Consider the following 25,165-nt stretch of genomic DNA (forward strand, 5'->3'; position numbering starts at 1 on the left):
GTACATGTGTACATGTGTACATGTGACTGAACAATGTTTAACCCTACATTTTTCTCTTTCCTGGTTACAGTTAGGCTAGCCATGATAATGAAAACTTCCAAATTCTCTATGTAAAAAATGCTTGGCACTGGCATATAGTTTATTTGTTCAGGTTTATTATCTTATTTATTATCTTATTTTTTATTGCCACAATTCCCACCACTAGAACTTCTTATCCCATCCCCTCCCCTGATAGCTTTCCTATTCTTTATCCCTCTTGGAGTATGGACCCGTGGTCATTATGGTGTGCAGAAGGTGGAAGGTCTGGCTTCTGTCATTGCTTCCCTGCTGAACATGGGTGTTGGCAGGTCGGTCCATACTCCCAGCCTGTCTCTCTTTCCCTAGTGGGGCGGGGCTCTGGGGAAGCAGGGCTCCAGGACATATTGGTGGGGTCGTGTGCCCAGGGAAGTCCAGTTGGCATCATGTTAGTTAGCATCTGGAACCTGGTGGCTGAAGAAAGAGTTAACATATAGAGCCAAAAAATTGTTGACTGATCATGAACCTAAAGGTTGGAAAAGTTCATATGAAGAGTTGGGGCATCTCTGTTGTGTAGTAGTCCTATTTTAGTTGTATTCCAAAGAGCCCATGACTATACAAGTTTTTTTTTAATCTCTTGGAGTATGGGCACAGAATGATTATGGGGTACAAAAGGTAGAGGGTCTGGCTTCTGTAATTGCTTCTACACTGAACATGGGCATTGGCAGTTTGATCCATATTCCCAGCCGAGAACAGATTATTTTTAAGGAATAAGTTAAAGTCTAAGGAATGAAGAAAAGCAGCTGCACATTTTTTGTGGGGTAGTCATTCTTATGTGCAGTTGAGTTTCTTGAGATTACTGCACTGAAAGAGATTTTAGGAAATATAATCTGGTTTATGCTGCATACTAGTCAGTTATAGAATCAGATCTAATAATCTTAGGAAAGTTATCCAAGCTTTTGGAGTTTTGTTCTAGCCCTTTGGAGTTATCAACTGTGGCCTATTTACAAAGAAACGATCAAGTAAATTTTAGTTATAATTATCATATCAGTGCGTGGTAAAAATAGCACTGACTATTTTTTTTGGCAGAAGTATATTCTAGTATCAAGTAACAAGTAACAAGTATTCTAGTAACAAGTCATCAGTGTCCGAGGATAGGTGTTCTGACTCCAGTTTCAGTACTTTTGTTGTTATCTGATTCTCTGTAAAATAGAAGTAATTTTTTTTGGAGCAGTTCAATCTGTATCTCATCTTAAAGCTATTTTACTTGGCTAATTACAGTATGTATCAGATTGTACTAATTATTTTAGCAATCAAGAAAAGGAGGAAATAGTTTTCTTCTATGTACTTTATGTGTGATGAGCTCTTAAAATTTTTTTCACTCTTGCTTAAACATTCACAGATTTTCATGGTACAATGAAAAGAAGTTGATGTATTTTTTTTTTTCTTTATTTGGGGGATTAATGGTTTGCAGTCAACAGTAAAATACAGTAGTTTGTGCACTACTACTCAGTTTTTGTGCACTACTACTTCTCAGTTTTCCACATGTATCATTAAAAATACTTTATTTATGGGACCAGAAGGTGGCATGCCCAACTGAGTGCACACATTAACATGTACAAAGACCTAAGGACTTGGATTTGATACTCTGCTTCCCACCCGCAGGGGGAAGTTTCATGGGTGGTGAAGTAGGGCTGCAGATGTCTATCTCCTGCTCCTGTCTGTTTCTCTCTGTCCTATCAAAGCATGCACAATTTTTTTTTTACTTATTTATTGGATAGAGAGAGAAATTAAAGGGAGAGGGGAGGTAGAAAGGGGTAGTAACAGAGACACCTGTAGCATTGCTTCCCTACTCTAGAAGTTTTCAACCTGTAGGAGGGGACTGGTGGCTTGAACCTAGGTGCCTTGTAACATGTACGCTAACTGGATAACCACCCAGCCCCTATGAAGTTGATGTATTTTGATATTGGTAAAAATGGCTGTAGACAAATTTAAACTAAATGTTCACTGGCAAACATTTAAAAAAAAAAACCAGCGTTCTAATATAAATGATTTTCACGTAGAAAATGTGTACTGAATCTGGGAAATTTATGGTGTTTATAGATTATACAGATTAGGTTTACTAAAAATAAAGTCCCATCAACATGCGCTATTTTGCAATGATACTTTGATGATGAAAGATTTTACTTATTGGTAATGCTTACAAAGGGCTTGGCATTTGCTGCTTTTCTTCAGAGACTTATTATGCACCTAATCCTTGTTGACATTGTTTAATTTAGAGAGTGCAGAGAGCCTTTCAGCAGAAGATTAAACTGGGCGATAGAAGTTTTGGGTACAAAGTATTCTTTCATCACACAAATATTGTTGAACTGTGCTTGGCAACTGGTGTAATCAATATTACGATCTGATGGTGATGATAAGTGTTAATTCTAAGTAGTACCTTTTGTAGGTTCACAAATAATCCTACTGGTGCTTTTCTATGGACCGACACTACTTGTTAAATAATATGATCATTGTCCCTTTAAAGAAGCAGTAGATCACCATGCACGATTTTTCTGTTCCCAGATTTTTTTTTCAGAGAGAGAGAGAAAGAGAGAAGCAACAGAGCTCCCTTTAATGTCATAACACGTCCCATGTAGTATCTGGGCTTAAATCGGAGTAATCAGTGTGGCAAGACATACGTGCTGACCAGTGAGATAATTCTTTGGCCCTGTATTATTTTTTTTAAAGATTTATTTATTTTTATGAGAGAGACCAGAACTCTCCTTTTCTCTGATACATGATAAGTGTTGGGGATTGAACTTGGGATCTCTGAGACCTTCGGGATACAGGCCCTATGCTATGATGCTGAGTTACTTCTCTGTCCTTAAACTGGATTTATTTAATCTTTAAGATGCCTAAGAAACACAAGGCAAGGCAACACTTTGTAGCCCTTGTGTTTTATTTTGTGAGCATGCCTATTAAACTTTCATTCATTAGGAATAGTTGAAATTTTATTTCACTATTTTTTTGAAGAACCTTTCCCTGGGTTACCCAGCACCAGTGAGGTTTGGCTACATGTAGAGAAGGAATAATTGTGTAACTATGAAGCTTTCCATATAGGACAGTTTATCAGTATAAGTAAGGGATTAATGAAAAGTAAGGCAGATAATGACCTGCCTTCGGAAAGACCGAGCTGTGCGTGGAATTGGAGGGCTGGTGACCTAACAATCTAGTGAAAACCCTGGATTGCTTAAAGTATTCAAATTTTATGAAGCAATTCTTCGTTGCAGATGTTAATAATCTACTGCTTGCTATTATTCCAAATGTCTGGGAATAATGTGGCATAACTTGGACATTCTGCTATTTTCACAGGTGATGAACCTTTCTTAATAACTGTAAGATACAGTATGATTTTTGGAATCTCTCTGAATCCTGAGGTAAAGAGCAACGATGCTATGGTTCCCATATCAGGGATACAGAATGCTTACGATGTCGACTTCGATGAATCAGAACAATTCATCTATTGGGCTGAGCATCCAGTAAGTTTTGAATAACATTCAAATCTCATAGATTGTTTGCAAAGAGACTACTTAAACTGATGTCTTTTAAATTTATTTTATACTTTATTTTATTTTTATTTTTTTACCAGAGTACTACTAAGCTCTGGCTTTTGGTGGTACAGGGGATTGAACCCAGGCCTACTCTGATGCCTTCTTAACATGCAAACATTTGCTGGCTGTGTAAAAGGGAAATGGCACAAAAATTACTTACCACAAAGTTCTTTTGATTCAGTGAAGAATGAAAATATGAAACAGAGACTAGATAATAAGCACACGTAAGCGCTTATTTGTTCATTCAAAAAGTGCTTATGTGTGCTTAGTATTTGCACTGTACTAAATTGGTTCCTTCCGGCTGCAGAATACAAGCTAAGGAGCAGTGGTCACAAAAATGCGCTCTCAAGGAGCTTTTCTAAATGAATAAAATGAATACGGTCTTAATAGAAAAAGCGAAGTGAGCTGCAGGAAATCATTTGCGGTTGCCGGGGGCTTTCATTCAGAATCTTTGCCTCCAGGATATAATGTGCACCTTTGAGCTCCTTTTCTCTCCAGTCAGGGGAGCGATCCATGAAGGCGAGGAAGGGGCGAAGACAAAGCAAATGTGGTCGGAGGAAATGTGTTTGATACTCATCCTCCTATGTACAGTATGTTCCTGGCCTCTTCACTCACACCTGTGATTTGGTTTGGTTACTTTTGACTTATTTTTGAGCCTTTTGATTGTAGTTATTAATAAATCTCTGTAGCCAAGGTGATAAATGGAAGAAGATAAATGGTAGGTCTTGTATATTCCTGCGAAACTCTTAAAGCTCTGTGTTCTTAAAATACAGTTTTAGCATCATACAGTGAGCTTTTTTTTTTCTACTTTCTTTAATCTGTAGAATGTTAAAGAAACATGCAGCAGTTGCTATAATAAAACACTTTTGGGGAGCGAGTGGTGGTGCACCTGGTTGAGCGCACATGTTACAATGTGTAAGGACCTGGGTTTAAACCCCCCAGTCTCCACTTAACAGGGGGAAAGTTTTGCAAGTGGTAAAGCGGTGCTACAGGTGTCTTTCTTCTCTTTTCCTCTTTATGTCCTCCATCCCTCTTGATTTCTGGCTGTCTCTATCTAATAAGTAAATAAAGGTAATAAAATTAAAAAAAAGACTTTAATGCAATACTAGTAGCAGTAGCCTCGAGCCAACTACTGTCTTTCTTTCCAGGGTTTAATTCACAGAATAAAGACGGATGGCACCAACAGGACAGTGGTTGCTCCTCTAACTACTTTGTGGTCTTCTATGAGCCTGGCTTTAGACTGGATTTCCAAAAACCTTTTTTACACTAATGCTGCAACCAAATCAATTGAGGTAATTATTCAACAAGACTATGCAAACATTCACTTCTGATTCATGTAAGAATGGGTCTCAGGAAATTCACATAAGGCTTTTGCAATTATTTTAAAGCAGAAAGCAAAGTATCAACTTTTAATATCTGCTGTGAAGCAGATAAACTAACTTGAAAAAAAATTATGGAATTTTCTACTTTTCTATTTTGTTTCTTCCAAAGTGTTAATGCTACTTGTTTATATAAGAGGGTCTTAAATAATTTATCAAAATAGAAAAAAAACTAAATAAAATTGTGTAATTACATCAACATAAAGGAGAGATGGCAGTAGGCAGACAGTATTCACTTTATTTTACTCATCAAAATTTCAATTCTAAACCAAATTTGTAGGTTATCTCTGTTGTTAGACTGAAATATTTCAATGATTCCAATAGATTTTCTAACAGGAAGTGGTTTTGAAACAAGACATAATTCTAATTCCTTCAATACTTTCCTCTTTGTGATAAGTGTTCTTTTGCACTCTAATATCTAGATATTTCAGATAGTGTATAGGTATGGAATCATATGAAGTGAATCAAAAGTAACTTTACTGGTTAGTATTAGTCTGCTGCACTCTGGGTCAAGTTGACATGTATGGGAGATTATTCATTCATAGTAATTCCTAAAGCAAAGGGAGTGTTCTGTTAAAAGAGAGCGTAGAGTGACAGTTGACTTCTGTGGTGAAGCACCAGTGTTAGAAATCTCCCTGGAAGCCATATAGGCATGCAAGCTCTGTACTCTACCTGCTCTGCCACCTTCCCCAGCAAATTAGATGACTTAATTTAGTGCAGATTAGATAATAGAAATCTACTTTAGACCACTACTTTACATTTAATGGAGAACTTCACAAATATCTCATTTAATCCTCAAAATATTCCCCAGGGCAGGTAAGTATAGTAGCCACAGTGAGAAGGACATTTGTACTATGCAGAAATACTAATCCCCAGTACATCTAAAATAGGTAAAAGCACTAGTTCTTAGGGAGCTTTGAGGTTTCACTTGGTTTTTCAGATAACCATCCTGACATTCACACAAATTAAGAAATTGACTTTAGTACTAACTGCCCTGATTTCTGGGTAGTGTTCTAACTTGTCATTATTAAAAAGCACACTTCCAACAGTTCCACCCAGGCTGATGTCCTTTGACAGTGGCAGTTACTTGGTTTTCAAAAATTTCAACTGAAAATATCATCGTTCCTCATGCTAAGTGAGATAACTTGCAATTAGAACAAATACTGAATGACCTAATTTACATGTAGAGACAAAGAAAAGTAGCAAGGAAATGGAAAAAGGTCCAATGAAAACAAGCCTTTAGACTTACTACAGAAAGGAAGAAGGTCATCAAATGGGGCTGAGGAAGGTGCTACTAAGGTAGAGGGGGTCCAGTAGATTTTGGTGGAGGAATGCTGGTACTTTAGTGTTGGGTGCAATGTGGTAAATCACACCATGAAGAGGTACGAAATTTTACCGTGAAAGCATTGTAAATCAACATTAGCTCAATACAAATTTAAGAAAAGTCACATGTGTATATAAATATTGGCAAAGTGCACTGCTTAATACCTTAATACTGAACTAATTTGTTTTAATGTCAAGTAACAGTTATATACTCCTACCATCTCTTGTGCTCATGCTTTATGAATAAATGTGTCTCCTTCACATTTTATTTTATTTCATCACATATGTGCATTTCCATTGCTCTTGGCCTGCTCCCCCCCCCCCCCAGATAGAGAACTGAGATAGGGCTGGGGAGATAGTGTATGTAGATATACTATAGTATATGTAGATATATATATGCCTGAGGCTCTCAAATTGCAGGCTTAATCTCTGACACCCCCATAAACCAGAGCTGAGCAGTGCTCTGGCAGGGGAAAAATTTTTTTAAAAATGCAGAAACAGAAGCAGAGGGGGAGACAACAGAACAGCAATCCTGGCTCTTTGGTCCTTAGTACTACCTTGTGGTGTTGGGGTTCGAACCCAAGCCTTGCACACAGCACAGCACGCCTCCCGGTCCCAGCATCTTCCATTTCAGCCTGACAGTTTTTCCATAGGCACAAATAAAAGGTACCTGTTGAAGACACATTGCTTGTGTGAAAGTATTAGTAAGGTCAGTTATTCACACTATTCACTCAGCAAGCACTAGTAAGTACTTACAGTAAGTCAGTTTCCTGCTTGGTCCTGGATAGTCAAAGATGAATAAAAGCTATATTTCTATTTTTGAATAGCTAATACACCTGAGAAGTAGGCAAATAAACAGTATTGCCTTTGCTTCAGTGTTATAAGTGTGAGAAAAGTTTAGTAGAAGCTAAACTGCTATATGACTGGTGGCTGAGGTAAAAGCCTTTCATCAGCTTGTGGACTGAATCTTAATAGATGATTTGCATTTATATCTGATAAATGTAAAAAGTAAGGAATAAGGCATTCCAGACAGAGAGAAACACTCAAATAAAGACCCTGAAATATGAAAATGCATTTTAACTGGGGGAAATAACTGATTTTTTTTCTATTCATGGGCTACTTGGCCTAGGACAGATTACTTCTCTTAAGTCTTACCTGTAAAATCGATTAATGTCTCATTAACAAAAGTATTTCATGGCATCAATGTACCCTATAAATATAGATCCCTATTTCCTTTTAGTTGCCAAAATATGTAGTATATCCATAAAGAATCTGTGGGAATAATGATGCGTAGGTAAATTGCCCCATTGAGTAATAGGCTGACTAACATTTAATCAAAATTTAAAAATAAAGAGAAAAATGGTTTTCCACTAGGGGTAGCTGTGTGTCCATTCACTAAGCCATTTTGTTAAAAGCTGTGATTTCCAAAATGACTGTGTGAAAAAGAGCTTAATATATACAAAAAAGCAAGACAGAGCCCTTTTTTTTTTGGGACTAAAGAGATGCTTAAGACTAGGAAAAGGATTTTCAATAGAAAGAACCAACTGAACAGAGAAAAACTGGGCCAAAGAAATATCTCACATGCCTTGTCATATTTGAAGGCTAGGTCTGAGCCCTTGGCTATGGTAACGGAGAAAAATCCATGGTGTATGGTCAATATATCTCTCTCTCCCTCTCTCTCTCTCTCTCTCTCTCTCTCCCTCTCCCTCTCCCTCTCTCTCTCCATCTCTCCCTTCCTCCTTTCTACCTTTTATCCCCTTCCCTCTCAATTTCTATCCAAAAATACATAAATAAGATATCTAAAAAACAAAAGTATTCTAAGTTCAGAGGTAAATTAGCTCAGGTTACACAGAACTGGCAGGGCAGGGGGTTAAATGAGGTATTTTAACTTAGCTGTTTGGTTGGAACAGACTTCAACTCTGAGTGAATTTGGACTATTTCATCAACTGTATTTGCAGTGATGGGGTCACTGGTTGTTATTACGAGCTTGGAGGACAGCTGTAGGGTTCCTATTCATCTTCTAGACTTTTGCCTTTTTTCTGAAGGCACTTCCATTCTTCTTTCTTTCCCTCAGTTCCTTTTCTTCTCCTTCTTCTTCTCCTTCTTCTCCTCCTCCTCCTTTTTTCTCCTCCTCCTTCTTCTCCTCCTCTTCCTCTTCCTCTTCCTCCTCCTCCTTCCTCTTCCTCTCCCTCTTTTCTTCCTTCCTTTCATTCTCTGGGGAATGAATCCAGTGCCTACCACATGCATGATACCACCAGTAAACAATATCTCCAGGCCTACATTTTCATTCTTTTATATGACAGGGAGGGAGAGAAAGGAAAAAGTAGACAGAGAGAGGTGAGAGGGAGATACTACAGCATTCTTCACTATTCATGGATTATCCCCTGGTGCTTTTATATAGTTCAAGGGCTTCACCCAGACCCTCAATCATGGTGAGGTACATGATCTGTCAGGTGAGTTTTCTCTAACCCCTCTGAAAGCATTTTGATAGTTTATCTGAGGCAATGATAACCTCAACTGTTGACTCATTTGAAACTGTCTTTTACTTGTATGAAGTTCCTTCCCTAAAATTTTCTTTAATTGGAAGTTGGAATCTGACAGGTGATTTTTGTTGCTGTTACTCTCATTTTTTATTGATTTGATTTACTCATAACCTTGATATGCAATTGGAGGGCATTTGAATCTTACACAATTCTCCCATTCATCCCTCACTATGTCCTGAAATAGGTTACATGTGTAAATTTTCCTCCATCTCAAGTTTATATTTTTTGTATTTGCTTTCTTTTTATGAACTTAAGTTCTAACAGTTGACTTTATGTTACAGGTTTTGACAGTCCGTGGAGATGTCAGATTCAAAAAAACAATTATTACCAATGATGGGACACCTCTTGGGGTTGGTTTTCCAATTGGCATAGTTGTTGACCCTGTCAAAGGGTGAGTGTTTTTAGATGGCATATGATTTCTGTATGGCACCATTCTTGTTATTGGTATGGCCTGATAAAATAGAAGATTCAAACTTAAGATGTTTTCTCATCTCATCTGATAACTTTAGGGAAAAAAAAGACCTCGGCTAGTGAAGTGAGCTGGGGGTGGGGGGCTGGGCCGCGGGTCCTTGCACGCCACATGCACTTAACCTACTGTGCTACTGCCCAACTCCCTATTTTACTTTATTTTTGCCTCCAGGGTTATTGCTGTACTATGAATCCACTGCTCCTGGAGGCTATTTCCCCCCTTTTGTTGCCCTTGTTGTTTATCATTGTTGTTGTTATTGCTGTCATTGTTGTTGGATAGGACAGAGAAATCGAAAGAGGAGGCAAAGACAGAGGGGGAGAGAAAGATAGACACCTGCAGACCTGATTCACCACCTGTGAAGTGACCCCCCCCCCCGCAGGTGGGGTGCTGGGGACTTAAACCTGGATCTTTATGCCAGTCCTTGTGCTTCGCCACATGTGCTTAATCCGCTGCGCCATCACCCAGCCCCAGAGAAATAATATACATAGACTTAGGAGTCAACAGACAACTTGGAGGTTGAGCAACCTGCATTTTATAATGGTTTTTCAAGATTGAAATGGAAGAGGTCAAAGACAGGGATACTGGTTAGAAAAAAATGGAAGTCATGTAAAGAGATAAGAGTCTGTTTGACAAGTCATTTTCTTCATTTACTACATTCACTTATTTAGTAAGTTAGAACAACAACTTAAGTATTTAGATTATAGATGCCACTCACTGAATCCCTTATGCTTTATTAAATACTTGCGCTTTCTTATGGTTGTAGGAAAATATACTGGTCAGACCAGGGAACTGACAGTGGGGTTCCTGCTAAGATTGCAAGTGCTTACATGGATGGAACGTCTTCGGAAATTCTCTTCTCTGGGGAACTTGAACACTTAGAGTTTATCACTCTTGACATTGAGGAGCAGAAGCTTTATTGGGCAGTCACTAGCAGAGGAGTGGTAAGATACCTTTGTGGACTGTACGTCTCCGTTGCTGGGTTTGCGTGGCTGGTGGTTGGAGTTATCTGATAGTTCTTGAGCAGTCACACTACTTGGCAACTTGTACCAGTGCAACTTTCAGATTTTTAAAAAATGTTTTTATTTGTTTATTATTAGATAGAAAAAGAAATTGAGAAGGGAGGAATAGATAGAGGGAGAGAGACAAAGAGACACCTGCAGCCCTGCTTCACCACTTGTGAAGCTTTCCCCCTGCAGGTGGGGACCAGGGGGTTGGACCTGCGTCCTTGTGCACTGTGATGTGAGCGCTTAACCAGGTGAGACACCACTTGCCCCTCCTCCCAGATTTTTTAAAGCACTTTTATTTCAGCAAAAATTTTTAATGATTAACAACTGGTTCCTACTATTATAAGAGATGGGGAATACAGTCTCACAGCAGTGTTGACAATACCAGAGATTCTCATAAGCACATTTTCCTGGAGGAAATTTTGCCCTTCAAATTCCAGTCCTTTGTAGTATTTGCATAACTCTTTAAAAAACGATAATGTTTATTGATTTTTCTATGCTTTGTTTTCCTTCAAGATACAATAATTTAATTTATTCTCTTATTTATACTTACTTAGAGTAGTCTTTCTTTCTTTCTTTCTTTCTTTCTTTCTTTTTTTTTTTTTTTTTTGCCTCCAGGGTTATTGCTGGGGCTCGGTGCCTGCATCATGAATCCACTGCTCCTGAAGGCTTTCTTTTTTCTCTCTTCTTTTTTTTTTTCCCCTTTGTTGCCCTTGTTGTTTCATTGTTGTTGTGGTTATTATTGTTGTTGTTATTGATGATGTTGGATAAGACAGAGAGAAATGGAGAGAGGAGAGGAAGACAGAGAAGGGGAGAGAAAGATAGACACCTGCAGACCTGCTTTACTGCTTGTGAAGCGACCTCTCTATAGGTGGGGAGCCGGGTGCCTCGAACTGGGTAGTATTGTTTCTTTCAAGTTTTAAATTAGTTATTTTTCAACATTTCTCAAGAGTTTCTCATTGCTGAGAGAAATTTCTGAAGTAAATGATATTTTCTGAAATAATGAAATTTTTGATCTTTTAGATTGAAAGAGGAAATGTTGATGGTACAAGTAGAATGATCTTGGTAAACCATCTTTCCCACCCCTGGGGAATCTATGTTTATGGCCCTTACCTTTATTATACTGATGGAGACTATGAGGTCATTGAAAGAGTTGACAAGGCCACTGGGGACAACAAAGTAATCTTGAGAGATAACATTCCAAATCTGAGATGCCTTCGGGTTTATCACAGACGACAAGGTAAGCTATTTGTCAATGAAGTGTGCACACATATGTGTTGTTGTTGTATAGTATATACTTGCCTTCTATACACTTAAATATATCAGTGCATACTCACACACAGGCCCACATATGTGTGCAGACTGTCATGACTCAAAATATTAATTTGATAATTAGTCTTTTAAGCATAACTGTCCAAGACTAACCTGACAATCTTAAGGACAAGATTGACTTTATTTTTAATTTTTTAAATGTTATTATTTTACCTTTTGTTGCTCTTTTTTTTTTTTTACTGTTGTTGTAGTTGTTATTATCAATACTATCATTGTTGGATAGGACAGAAAGAAATGGAAAGAGAAGGGGAAGACAAAGGGAGAGAGAAAAAACACCTGCAGACCTGCTTCACTGCTTGTGAAGCGACTTCCCTGCAGGTGGGGAGCTAGGGGCTCCTTACGGAATCCTTACGCCAGTCCTTGTGCTTTGTGCCACCTGAACTTAACCCGCTGTGCGCCCGACTCCCAGGACAAGATTGACTTTAGAGTAAACTTGTCCTTCCTCAACATAAGCTTCTTACTTTTCTTTTAAAATATTACAGAGCATTCCTTCAAATAGTATTTGTTTGTGTTCCTCTTTAGAATATAAGCCCCCAAAGTCAGGCATTTGGTCTACCTTGTTCTCTGCCTCATAACTAGAAACATTCTTGGTGTGTCATTGGACATTTGCTGAGAAAATGTGAAGAGAATAGAATTTGTATTCATTTTTTTTTAATGGGGGAAGGGTTAATGGCTTGCAGTTCTGTCTTTAACACAGTTATAACCTCTCATCTACCCTTGATAGATATCTGGAAGACACTCCCTTTCCCAACCTAGAGTCCCCACCCCAAGCATATACCCAATGTTCCTTTATCCTGTCCTCGATTCTCCTTCCCCAGAGTCTTTTGCTTTACAATACACCATACCCAGTCCAAAGTTTCACCTTATGTTTTCCTTTACTGTTCTTTAGTGAATAAGATCATTCAGTACTGGGTTTTCTCATTCTGACTTATCTCACTTAACATAATACCTTCAAGTTCTGACTAAGTATTAAAAGAAACACTTTTCAACACACACATTAACTTTGGCTGCCTATTTAAAATGATTATTATAATGTAAAAGTTATTTTATTTTGGATATATTTTATAGCCTTTAGTATATAAGCAAGGGTTACCAAACAAATTTTTAGAGATTTGTTTATTAACGGGAAGTAGAGAAAGGAACTGAGCATCACTATGGCATATATAATAGCAGGGAACAAATACGGGATTTACTACCTTCCAGTTCCATCCATACTCTACCCACTGGCAACTTACTGAGAGGGGAGGGGAGGCAGAGAAAGAGAAAGCTTGGTGAAGCTTTCTCCCCGCAGGGAGACATTGGGGGCTTGAACCTGGGTCATTGTGCACTGTACTGTGTGTGCTTAACTAGGTGTACCACAGCCTGGCCCCATGAAAAAGTCTTTAAATAGTACTATTTTAGTGTATTTTATAACAAAAGCCCACCACATTATTGATTGTGTACTTAAGTGGATATAATTTTAAATACTAGCACACATATTAGGAGGGAAAAATTAGCGTTGGTGTACTAATTTCCCTATTTCTTCCATAACTGATGGAAGAAAAGCAATTGCTACCACATGGTCTATTAAGCAGTAGCTGTGGTCCTGTTTCAGGAAGTTTAGATGTTAGTTATATAAGCTGTGATACCATTTTCAGGGTGTTAGCTCATGTTTTGTAATTATTTTAAAATTATTATTGGGTCATCCAGTTAAAAAATTGAAATGAAGTAATTGATTTTGACTTTGTATAGTTACTGCTGGATCTTCAAATGGCTGTAGCAATAATGCTAATGCCTGTGAGCAAATTTGCCTGCCTAAACCCGAAGGCCTGTTCACCTGTGCCTGTGCGTCTGGATTCAAACTCAATCCTGATCAGCGGACCTGCTCTCAACACAATTCCTTTATTGTTGTCTCCATGCTGTCTGCAATCAGAGGTTACAGCCTAGAACTGTCAGATCACTCAGAGGCAATGGTGCCAGTGGCAGGCCCAGGTATGCCAACTTAATCTACGTGAAGGTTGTCTCCATCTGGTGCCCTGTTGAAATCGTTCTACAAAGCATATCTCCATGTTGGTATTCAATACATGATAAAATCTGTCTTCCACTTTAAGTAAACCTCAACCTTGTGCCACTTGCAAACTTTAATGTGCACCCGGATTGGAAGATTTGTTAAAACAAGGATAAGTGTCCCATCTCCAGATTTCCTGAGTAATAGTCTGGGGTGAATCCTACAATCCTAACAAGCACCCAAAGCATACTGATAGTGCTAGTCCATGTTCTTAGCTTATACTAAGAACATCGGGAGTCAAGAATACTAGGAAACAAGAGCCTTGTGGAATGTAGCCTGAGGAACTATTACAGAATTGATGTCCAGAGGAACTGTTAGTGGAGACCTAGAGTAGATGGTATATTTCTATCTAGATTAGTGCTAAGATGACCTACAATGTGAGTCATACCATGTATTTGATGAGTTCAATAAATGAGTTGATGGTATTAGTTTCTCATTAATAGCTTTTTTTTTTTTTGCAGGACCTTAGAGTTACATATTGTGCACATTTAAAATGATCATGTATTTCCTAGGTCAATCTAGAGATTACTGAGTTAATGTTTTATCACAGGAGGGACTAAGAGTTTACTGGAATAACAAGTAGCATTTGATAGGCTAATGATGGAGATAAAAAATAGAGAAGGAATAAAGATTGATAAAAGGAATAAAGGAAGGGGAGAGAGTGATGAGGAGAGACAGAAACACATAAAAAATATCAGGGTGTCTCTGGCACCAAAGATCTTCCTGCTTAGTGAACATGTTCACTTGTCCTCATGAGTTGTCTTTACTCAAATTTGAAAAGTTATGTGTCTTGTGTTGCCACCTTGTAAAGGCATTATAAATAATTTTTTTTTACATTTCTTTTAACATATTTCATATGAGTGAATGTTGAGATATATAGTGATCATCCTTATACTCTACCTAGATCCAATAAATGTTAACATCTGTTTTTAATTTGTACGTATATGAATTCTCCACATGACTTAATATTTTATAGTTGTTTCGATACAACCAAGATGTAATTAAAAATGTGGTTTACATATGGCACCTCTTAAATTCTTTTTTAAAAAACATATACAAGATCACTACTCAGCTCTAGCATGTAGGTGCTAGGTATTGAACTTGGGACCTTTAGTGCATCAGGGATGAGAGTCATGCTATATCCACAGCCTTTATGATAGTTGATATGTCTATTTACTGCCTTAAGATTTTTTTTAACTGTAACACTTACAGGCTCTGGCTTATAGTAGTGCTGGGAATTGAACTTGGGACTTCAGAATCTCAGGCATCTGAGCCTTTAGCATAACCAGTGTGCTTTCCTCCCTGCCTTAGTCTCTTTTGACTTGTAGTAGATGATCTAGTTTTTTTACAACTTTTTTTTTTGGAAAAGATTTTAAGAATCTCATATTGAGAATTTGTCTGATTATCTCCTCATGGTATCAGTTAATTAGCCATTCAATGTATAGTCAACAGTTAACATGAGATGAAAGTTGGTTTTAATTACATGATTAGGTTTGAGTTGAGTACAATTGGCAAGAAGGTGGTGTACTCAGTACAGAATCTCATCAGGAGTAGCATGTCAGCTTGTCTCCTCTTAGAAATGGCTGAGACTAATAATCATTTTGTTAAAGAGGCCACTAAAATTATTGCTTATCAGTGGTGCCATTTTCCCTTTGTAATTTGTATGAAAGTCTGTGATCACATTTTTTTTTAATCTCACAATTATCTTGTTTCCCAAGCACCTTTAATCCATTGGTTTTGTCTGAAATTATATACTTGGGAATTTTGAAGTGGTGGATTTCTTACTCAACAAAGGAAAGTTATCCATTTCTTGCTAGTCTTTATAAAACTTACTGTCATGTGGGTTTGTTATTGTTTAGTAATGGTTTCTTTAAACATTCCAGGACGAAATGCACTGCATGTGGATGTTGACGTATCTTCTGGCTTTATATACTGGTGTGATTTTAGCAGCTCTGTGCAATCGTACAATGCAATCCGTAGAATCAAACCAGATGGGTCTGCATTTACAAACATCACTACAGATGGGATAGGAGGCAATGGAGTACAGGGCATTGCAGTGGACTGGGTAGCTGGTAGGTAACAGTGATTTTATTTTATTTTATTTTTAAAAAGATTTTATTTATTAATGAGAAAGATAGGAGGAGAGAGAGAAAGAACCAAGCATCACTCTGGTACATGTGCTGCCAGGGATTGAACTCAGGACCTTATGCTTGAGAGTCTGATGTTTTACCCACTGCGCCACCTCCCGGACCACTATAGTGCTTTTATTGAAAAACCTTTCTATGTTTACATTTCTTAAAATGTTTGAGTTAGCTTAACATATATGCTACGTATCTTGTTTCTAGACAATTACTAAGATATTTGAGGCAAATTTAATTGTGCTTTTAGACCAAACTATATTAGTAAGGTGGTTTTAGTTTTATTGTTTTTTGGTTCATTTTATTTTAGTATTCATTTTATTTTAAATTATTATGGAGAAAGAGAAGCAGGTAGAGAGATGAGGAGAGAGATACTTGTAGCCTACTCTACCACTTGTTAAGCCTCCCCTTTGTAGGTGGGGCCTGGGGCTTGAATCTGCTTTACTGGTTGTGCCACTGCCTGGCCCCAGGATGATTTATTTTAAGCTGAGCTATTCTAATGCTAAATTTTTAATTGCTTACTCTTGTTATTAATGTATAAAAAGCTTGTGGACCATTAGGCACTTTCTACTGTAGTTATTGAATAGCACAACACAATATTGCTTTAATTTAGTTATATTGATTCATGTACTTAATTTTTAACTATCACTCATTTTTTATGATACACTTAAAAACAAATTTAACAAAAATAATACATATATTGATTTTTTAGAATATAATTACATCCAAAAAAATAGACATTAAATGTGTTAATCTTGTTAAGACAATCCATAGATATATTAAAATATATTATGGAAATGTAGATACTTATAATAATAGTAAATATAGTAGTATGGCTTGATCAAGCTTTAATTGGGTTCCCAAATCCAATTTGTGAATTACCAATTTACTGCATTACTTTTGAGGGTATATACAAAGCAGGATTTATGGCTACTGGCTAAAAACAACTGCTTATTTTTGTAAGTAAAGTTTTGCTAGGATTCATCAATGTCTTTTTATGAATTGTTTCTGATGTTACCACTTTGATATTAAAAGGACAAAAGTTGAGTAATTGCGAAAGAAACCATATGCTTTGTAGAATCTAAAATAATTTCTGGCTCTGTGGAGAAAAGGTTTGTCAACACTGGCATACTAGTATAAAGGATTGTAATATACTTACATTAACAATTAAAGATAAAAAGGGGGTAGGTTAGTACCATATAGTATATTGGCTTGATTTCTTTGGAGCAGTTTCAGATCAGCTATATAGAAACACAAAAGATAGTCTTTGGTAGCAATGTGAAACATCCAATAGCAGTCTTGACTACAGAAATTTTTATGGTGTTCTGTAATAGCCAGTGACAAACTTGTTTTGATGTCTGTGAAAGGTACATGGATGAAGACACCTAGTTAGAAAGATTAGGCTAAGATTTCATGCTAATAATAAGCACACTTGACCATCTTGATAGTCTGAGAGCAGGTAGATCTTCCTGTTTGCTCCTTTCATAACCCAGGAGTGAAGTTATATTACGATCTTTGTGTCTATAGTCTTTTGAATAAACATTCAGATTTAAGATGGAGACCATTCAGGTAAGTGCTCCTGTCAATAGAAAGTGGACATTTATACTAATTGTGTACTTAATGCAAACTGTAATTTGCTTTAGAAGCTAAAAATAGGAACTTTACAATTATTTTTTGTAGGATTTATTGACAGAGAGACAGAGATAGCAGACTATTATTCAGCTCTAGACTATATTTGTACCTGGGAATTAACCTGGGGACTTGGAGGCCTCAAGCGTGTAAATTCTGTGCTCTAACAGACTCTGCTAGCCTATACTTTCTCCAAGTTTGAAGAAAATCCATGACTCCTAAGCATCAAATTGTGTTTTCCTAAGTTTGTACTGAGTCATTTATTCATCATGTTAGAAAAGATAACACATGGATATTCAACCTCAAGTTTCTACATTTTGGTCTGAATTTGAAATGTCTTTTTTCTTCTTAATTTTCCACTCATCAGCTTGGATTTCTTTGTTTTCCTACAGGAAATCTCTATTTTACCAATGCTTTTTTGTCAGAAACACTGATAGAAGTGATTAGGATCAATACCACCTACCGCCGTGTTCTCCTAAAATCTACAATGGATATGCCCAGGGCTATTGCTGTAGACCCAAAGAACAGATACCTTTTCTGGGTTGACTATGGACAAAACCCAAAGATTGAATATTCTTTTCTCGACTGTACCAATCGGACTGTGCTTGTGTCAGAAGGAATTGTCACACCCCAGGGCTTGGCAGTGGACCACAGCGATGGCTATATTTATTGGGTTGATGATTCTTTAGATATGATTGCAAGGATTAATAATATTGGGGAGAAACCTGAAGTGCTTTATTATGGTAGTCGTTACCCAACTCCTTATGGCATCACTGTTTTTGGAAATTCTATTATATGGGTAGATAGGAATTTACAAAAAATCTTCCAAGCGAGCAAGGATCCAGGAAACACAGGGTCACCAACAGTGATAAGAGACAATATCAACTGGTTAAGAGATGTGACCATCTTTGATCAGAGTGTCCAGCCTCGGTCACCAGCAGAGGTCAACTATAATCCTTGTTTAGAAAATAATGGTGGGTGTTCTCATTTCTGCTTTGCTTTGCCTGGATTGAGCACCGCAAAATGTGTCTGTGCCTTTGGAACCCTGGGAGCTGATGGCAAGAGCTGTCGCATTCCTACAGAAAATTTCTTTGTGTTTGCCTTGAATGACTCCTTGAGAAGTTTGCACATAAATCCAGAAGAACATAGCCCACCTTTACATTCAATAAGTGTGGGAAAAAATATATTGGCCCTGGACTATGACAGCAGAAATAATAGAGTGTACTTCACACATCCTCTAGAGGCTGGAGTTGGCCAGATTTCCTATATTAGCTTGAATCCAGGATTCAATTCCCCCACTGCCCTTGTTTCAGGTAAGGACACTGCAAGTGTAGCATATCTTGGAATTAACATGTGGATTCCCCAGTGGTTCTAAAATGCATATCGAAACTCATGTTTTCTATGTGTTTGTTGGTCTTTATCTAGATATAGGTGTTTCTTTTGGCATCGCTTTTGACTGGATTAATGGAAGAATTTATTACAGTGACATCAAAAACCAGACTATTAATTCTATGGCCTTGGATGGCTCTTCACGCAGTGTGGTAGCCCGTGTTACAAATCCAAGAGCAATTGTATTAGATCCTTGCCGAGGGTATGTCATGGTTTTCTTTATCATATTTCTGGAGAGTGAGCCCAAAATTTATTTTATATTCATAGAGAGCCAACAGTTTATTTTATTTTATTTTATTTTATTTTATTTTATCTTTTTAAACACTGTAGCTACAACTCAAAAGTGAAGAAGTTGAATGACTTTATCTGGGAGGGATCTTCCTTTGATTTTGGAAAGGTTGTCAGAGTACTAGAAAATCAGTGTTCTGACTCAGTAATGTCCTTTGGACAAATTGCTTGAGTGGGAATCGAATAGCATTTGGTTTGTCATATTGGTATCAATTTGCAGTTAAAGAAAGGTGCCATCCTTTAAGTTAAAAAATTGTGAGTGGGGAGTCGGGCAGTAGCGCAGCGGGTTAAGCGCAGGTGGCGCTAAGCACAAGGACCAGTGGAAGGATCCCGGTTCGAGCCCCTGGCTCCCCACCTGCAGGGGAGTCACTTCACAGGCGGTGAAGCAGGTCTGCAGGTGTCTGTCTTTCTCTCCCCCTCTCTGTCTTCCCCATCTCTCTCCATTTCTCTCTGTCCTATCCAACAACAATGACATCAATAATAACTACAACAATAAAACAACAAGGGCAACAAAAGGAATAAATAAATAAAAATCAAAAAAAAATTGTGAGCATCTGGGGGTCGAGCAGCAGGTTAGGCGCATATGGCGCAAAGCGCAAGGACCAGTGTAAGGTTCCCAGTTCGAGCCCCAGGCTTCCCTCCTGCAGGGTGGTTGCCGTGAAGCAGGTCTGCAGGTGTCTTTCTCTCCCCCTCTCCGTCTTCCCCTCCTCTCTCCGTTTCTCTCTGTCCTATCCAACAATGAACGACATTAACAACAATAATAACCACAACAAGACTACAACAACAAGGGCAACAAAGGAGGAAAAATGGCCTCCAGGAGCAGTGGATTCGTGGTGCAGGCACTGAGCCCCAGCAATAACCCTGGAGGCACACACAAAAAAAAGTTAAAAAGTTGTGTTTCTGCATGAATAAATTAATTATGATTCCTTTTGCATGACTAGGTACATGTACTGGATTGACTGGAGTAATAGTGCTAAAATTGAGAGAGCCACACTGGGAGGAAACTTCCGGGAGCCCATTGTGAACACTAGCCTGGTCCGGCCCAGTGCACTGGCTCTGGACCATGAGGAAGATCTTCTCTACTGGGCAGATGCTAGTCTGTAAGTATCTTTGTTTATTCAGATGTTGATAAGAGCGATTCTTTCCACTTCCAAAGATGAGAGGCTTGTGAAGTGTGAGGAAAATACATGTTCCAAATATATGTGACCAAAGTGTAAACTCAATATCAGGAATTATACCCTAGCTTGGTGAATGTACCTGTGAAACTTCATTGATGCCATGAGATTAAATCAGTGTGAGCTAAAAATCATGTGAAGATGTATTATAAGATACATATACTATTACAGCTATAACCATAAATGTAATCCTTATGTATAACCCATTGGCCTCATGTGAAATATGAATGTTTTTATCAATGTGTATTGATATGAGGTTCCCCCCCCCTCCCCGGGCTTTAACATTGCTGTGTAAAAATTTTACCTTTATTTTTAAATTTTGGTCTTCTTTTTAAAATAGACAATTTCTTCTTGAGGTTTTTAACCAATTTCACAAGATTTCCTCATAAGCTTTTGTCAGTTTTATATGGGATCCTCCAAATTTTCCTGTAATCTTTAATATTCCAATCATCAGAATGGAAGAGATGAGGTGACTTTTTTTTTTTGCCGGTTATGGGTAGTATTTTGGTCTTGTGACACTGAGTAGTTAACAACCTGATATTTTTTTTTGTTGTTGGATAGAGAAAGTCAGAAATTGAGTGGGAAGGCAGTAATAGAGGAAGAGAGACAGAGAGACACCTGCAGCACTGCTTCACCACTCGTGAAGCTTTCCCCCTGCAGGCGGGGACCAGGTGATTGAACCTGGTTCCTTGCACATTGTAACATGTGCCCTCAACCAGGTGCGCCACCACCTAGCCCCCAATCTGATCTTTTTCTTTTTAAATTGTTTTTGTTTTCCCATTTAAAGGAAAGTAGTGATGTTTTGTGTCTAAATTTCCATCATTCTAGCTAAATACCTCTAGGTACTTGCTAACCGGAAAGTCACAAAAGGTCATTAACACTGCTGAAAAGTAAAGTAATGGGTGCCGGGTGATATGAATTGCAAAGATACAGGTTTGAGCCTACACTTCCCACCTGCAGAGAGGACACTTTTTAAGTGGTGAAGCAGGTCTGCAGGTGTCTATGTTTCTCTTTCTCTCTTTATCCACTCCATCTCTCATTTTCTCTCTGTCCTATCCAATAAAATGCAAAAACTGGCTGCCAGAAACAATGGATTAGTAGTGCAGTGATAAATAATCAACACGTTGACTGACTACTTTGTACTAAACACTAAATTTCTTACCTCACACGTAGGATTTCATGAAAGTCTTCTGGTTCTAAAGTCAGCCTCATTTCCTTTATAATATTTTTTTGTAAGTTATGTTGATATTTCATAAAGGTCCTTGATATACAAATTAAGTCCTTCCATCATCAGAAGATATATTTCTACTGTCATTTGAAAAGAAAGCTGGGGTCTTGTTTAAAGCCATGGTTTGGGTCAGACACCAGCTGTCTTTTAAGAAATGCATTTTTCTAGATTTCATCTTTTTTTTTTTTTTTAAACTTTGTTTTAGGCAGAAGATTGAATCTAGCAATCTAATTGGCAAGGAGCGCAAAGTCATTGTCAGCACGGTCTTTCAACCTTCTGGCTTAACTGTTCATGGGCAGCATATTTACTGGACTGACTGGCTCACGCGAAGAATTTACCGAGCTAATAAATATGATGGGTCTGGTGTGATTGCCATGACTGTGCAATTTTCCGCCCAGCCCTCAGATATTCGAATGGTTATGAAGAATCAGCAACAGCATTGTAGCAATCCTTGTGATCAGTATAATGGAGGCTGCAGCCATATTTGTGTACCAGGTAAGGCATTTGCCCATGAAGAGAAAAATTATGGAGAGTAATATTTGTAATGACAAGCTAGTAAGGATTGTTGAAGAATATTCAGCTTTGATAAGAGATAAAAATTTAAAAATCTCCTTGATTTCACGGTGATTCATACAAAAGATTTGGGGAAGTTATTTGAGAGGAAGAGTGGCAGGATTTTTATTTTATATTTAATATAAAAACATTTCTTCTGAAGGCATTTAAAAGTTTTTTTATTTTTGCTTGCTTTTTTCCCTTTTGTTGCCCCTGTTTTATTGTTGTAGTAGTTATTATTGTTGTTGTTTTTGATGTCATTGTTGGATAGGACAGAGAGGATGGGGAGACAGAGAGGGGGGAGAAAGGCAGACACCCGCAGACCTGCCTCACCGCTTGTGAAGCGACCCCCCTGCAGGTGGGGAGCTGAGGGCTCGAACCGGCATCCTTACACTGGTTCTTGCGCTTAGCGCCATGTGTGCTTAGTCTGCTGCGCTACTGCTGACTCCCTTGTAATGTATTTTTAAATTCAAACTTACTGGAGGTAAAAGTTGGAGGTTCTGGCTGCTCCACTGTTTGGCTTTAATCAAAATCTCATCAGCTTTTACTTTCCTTAGTGATTTCATGCTCTCAGGTGGGTACTGTTTGTATTTTGTATAGTTCTGGTGATACTTTGGAGGGTGTGTACTTCCAATTGTGAAGAAGAAGAACAACAGATGTATAGAAGATATGCCTTTGGTACTTTGCTTTGCAAATTTTGTTGAGAAGGGAAAAATCCTTGCTGTTGTTTCAGTATAGGAGAGAGGTAGTTTAGGGTGAGTTATTCATGCTGATTAGAAATTAGTGTTTTTTTTTTTCTTGATGTAAAAATGACTCAGAATATCACTGTAAAGCTGATGGTAGGAATATATATATATATATGTATATATACACATTATTATTTAATTCAGAAACCATTTCAAAGGTGTTGTGGAGAAAACAAAAGTAAGCTATTGTGGAGAGAAAATGGTGAATACTTGCAACACAAATCTTTTTCTGAATCTCCCTTTATTCAGGACCACAAGGTGCTGAATGCCAGTGTCCGCATGAGGGTCGCTGGTATTTGGCCAACAACAATAAACACTGCATCATGGACAATGGTACACGGTGCGATACGTCAAAATTCACCTGCTCCAATGGACGCTGCATTTTGAAACATTGGATATGTGACAATGACAATGACTGTGGTGATGGCAGTGATGAGACAGAAATTATATGTGGTGAGTTGGACTCATGGGAGAGTTTGTTTGGAGCTAACTTATGCCAAATATTTGTCGCAGATTTCTGCTATGTGTGAATAGAACTGAAAATTGTGCCAAGAATCCTGTTGAACCTGAAAAACATCTACTATGAATATCCAGAGTGTATTTCTGTCCCATCACATACAAGTCATGGAGTAGTATGTAATGCTTTATTAGAACATAGCTCTGCAATAGTTCAAAGCAAAAGCATGAAATTAAAATATGGATAATGCCATTTCTAAACAGTACAGCTCTGGCAAAGTAAATGAAACTCTGCTTCTCAAGTGTCTCCTCAGCAAGTTAGAGCCATTCCTCAGAATATTGTGAGAAGTAAGAGAAAATAAAATCACACATACTTATATGCATGTACATACATATACATATATATAACATGAGATCTAGTGCATAGCAGCATGGAATCAAAGGCTCCCCTAGGTGACTGTTAGTATTTAAAATTTTTTTCAACAGAATTATTAACTAAGTAATAATATTGAAATTTCTCCCAATACTCAACTTGCATCTGAATGGGGGATAACACTGAGGTTGGTGAGGAATGTGGCTCAGTGGTTGAGTGCGTATTTTGCATGTATGAGACCATAGACTCAATCTCTAGTACCAAAAACCAGTGACAGCAAACCTAAAAAAAAAACATAGGGGCAGCTCTGAGGTTAGTTACCTTTAAAATATATTTATTTTATTTAAATGAGATAGGGGGAGGGAGGGAGGGAGAGAGAGAGAGAGAAGGGGAGGGGAGGGGAGGGGAGAGGAGAGGAGAGGAGAGGGAGAGGAGAGGGAGAGGGAAAGAGAGAGAGGGAGGGGGGAGAGGGAGAGGGAGAGGGAGAGGGAGAGGGAGAGGGAGAGGGAGAGGGAGAGGGAGAGGGAGAGGGAGAGGGAGAAAACAAGAACAGCAGACCATTTAGTTCTTGACTTATGATGGTACATGGGATTGAGCCTGGGACCTTGGAGCCTCAGTGATGGAAGTCCTTTTGCATAACCATTTATGTTGTCTTTTCTGCCACCTTTAAATTTTAGTAGATTGTACAGGGGCTGAGATTTATTTTCCCCGGAGGACATTGTATTTGCATGATTTTCCGTGACTGAGGTAAAATTTTAAACTGAGATGACAGACTGACTTTACCACTTGCATAAAGTGTTTTCTTTGTGCCCCCCCCCCCAAGCATGACATGTTTTGCTTAATCTAATTTAAAATGTGATTCATTTTACATGCAGTCCGTTTTGCAGCCCTTTTTGCTCTGGAAGGTAAACCTAGTGTCCACTTTATTTGATTTTATGCCACTTTAGAATTGAGGATGATGTTTTCATTGATGTTTTCCCCTCTCTCTTTTTTAAGCACTGCATACCTGTTCTCCAACGGCCTTCACTTGTGCCAACGGGCGGTGTGTCCGATATAATTCTCGCTGTGATCACTATAATGACTGTGGTGACAACAGTGATGAAGAAGGATGCCTGTTCAGAAGCTGTAATGCAACCTCAGAATTTACTTGTGGTAATAGCAAATGCATACCTCTTCGCTTGGTATGCAATGGTGTGAACAACTGCCAGGATAATGATACATCCGATGAGAAAAACTGTCGTAAGTACATCTGACGCCACACTTAGTGTGCTTTGGGGTCTTAAATCAAGAAAGATGAGTGTCTACTTAAAATCAGATCCTTTCTGGAAAAAAACGTAGTCATTGAAAACATCGACTTAATATTAGTGTTTGAATTATCCACCCGCACTTATGAATCCATGCAATCATTAGTTAACCGTAAATAATTTATCCTTGGCTCTTATATCTGCCAGACTATAAATCCACACGACCATTTTTTTTATTGTTG

At 38.1% G+C, this 25,165-nt stretch overlaps 1 protein-coding gene across 1 annotated transcript in view; it reads left to right on the plus strand.

Moving 5' to 3' along the window:
* The window catches only part of LRP2 (LDL receptor related protein 2), a 201,822-nt gene that overhangs the window by 104,351 nt on the left and 72,306 nt on the right, over positions 1–25,165 (plus strand). Inside the window, exons 32-44 of the mRNA XM_060177750.1 lie at positions 3,370–3,536; positions 4,757–4,900; positions 9,135–9,244; positions 10,086–10,263; positions 11,350–11,566; positions 13,390–13,629; positions 15,589–15,777; positions 17,865–18,785; positions 18,898–19,063; positions 20,091–20,249; positions 21,758–22,047; positions 23,100–23,303; positions 24,676–24,918. Of these exons, the coding sequence (XP_060033733.1) occupies positions 3,370–3,536; positions 4,757–4,900; positions 9,135–9,244; positions 10,086–10,263; positions 11,350–11,566; positions 13,390–13,629; positions 15,589–15,777; positions 17,865–18,785; positions 18,898–19,063; positions 20,091–20,249; positions 21,758–22,047; positions 23,100–23,303; positions 24,676–24,918 (3,228 nt within the window). The remainder of the gene's footprint in view (positions 1–3,369; positions 3,537–4,756; positions 4,901–9,134; positions 9,245–10,085; positions 10,264–11,349; positions 11,567–13,389; positions 13,630–15,588; positions 15,778–17,864; positions 18,786–18,897; positions 19,064–20,090; positions 20,250–21,757; positions 22,048–23,099; positions 23,304–24,675; positions 24,919–25,165) is intronic.

Source organism: Erinaceus europaeus, chromosome 18 (assembly GCF_950295315.1).
Source record: "Erinaceus europaeus chromosome 18, mEriEur2.1, whole genome shotgun sequence".
Taxonomy (NCBI): Eukaryota; Metazoa; Chordata; class Mammalia; order Eulipotyphla; family Erinaceidae; genus Erinaceus; species Erinaceus europaeus.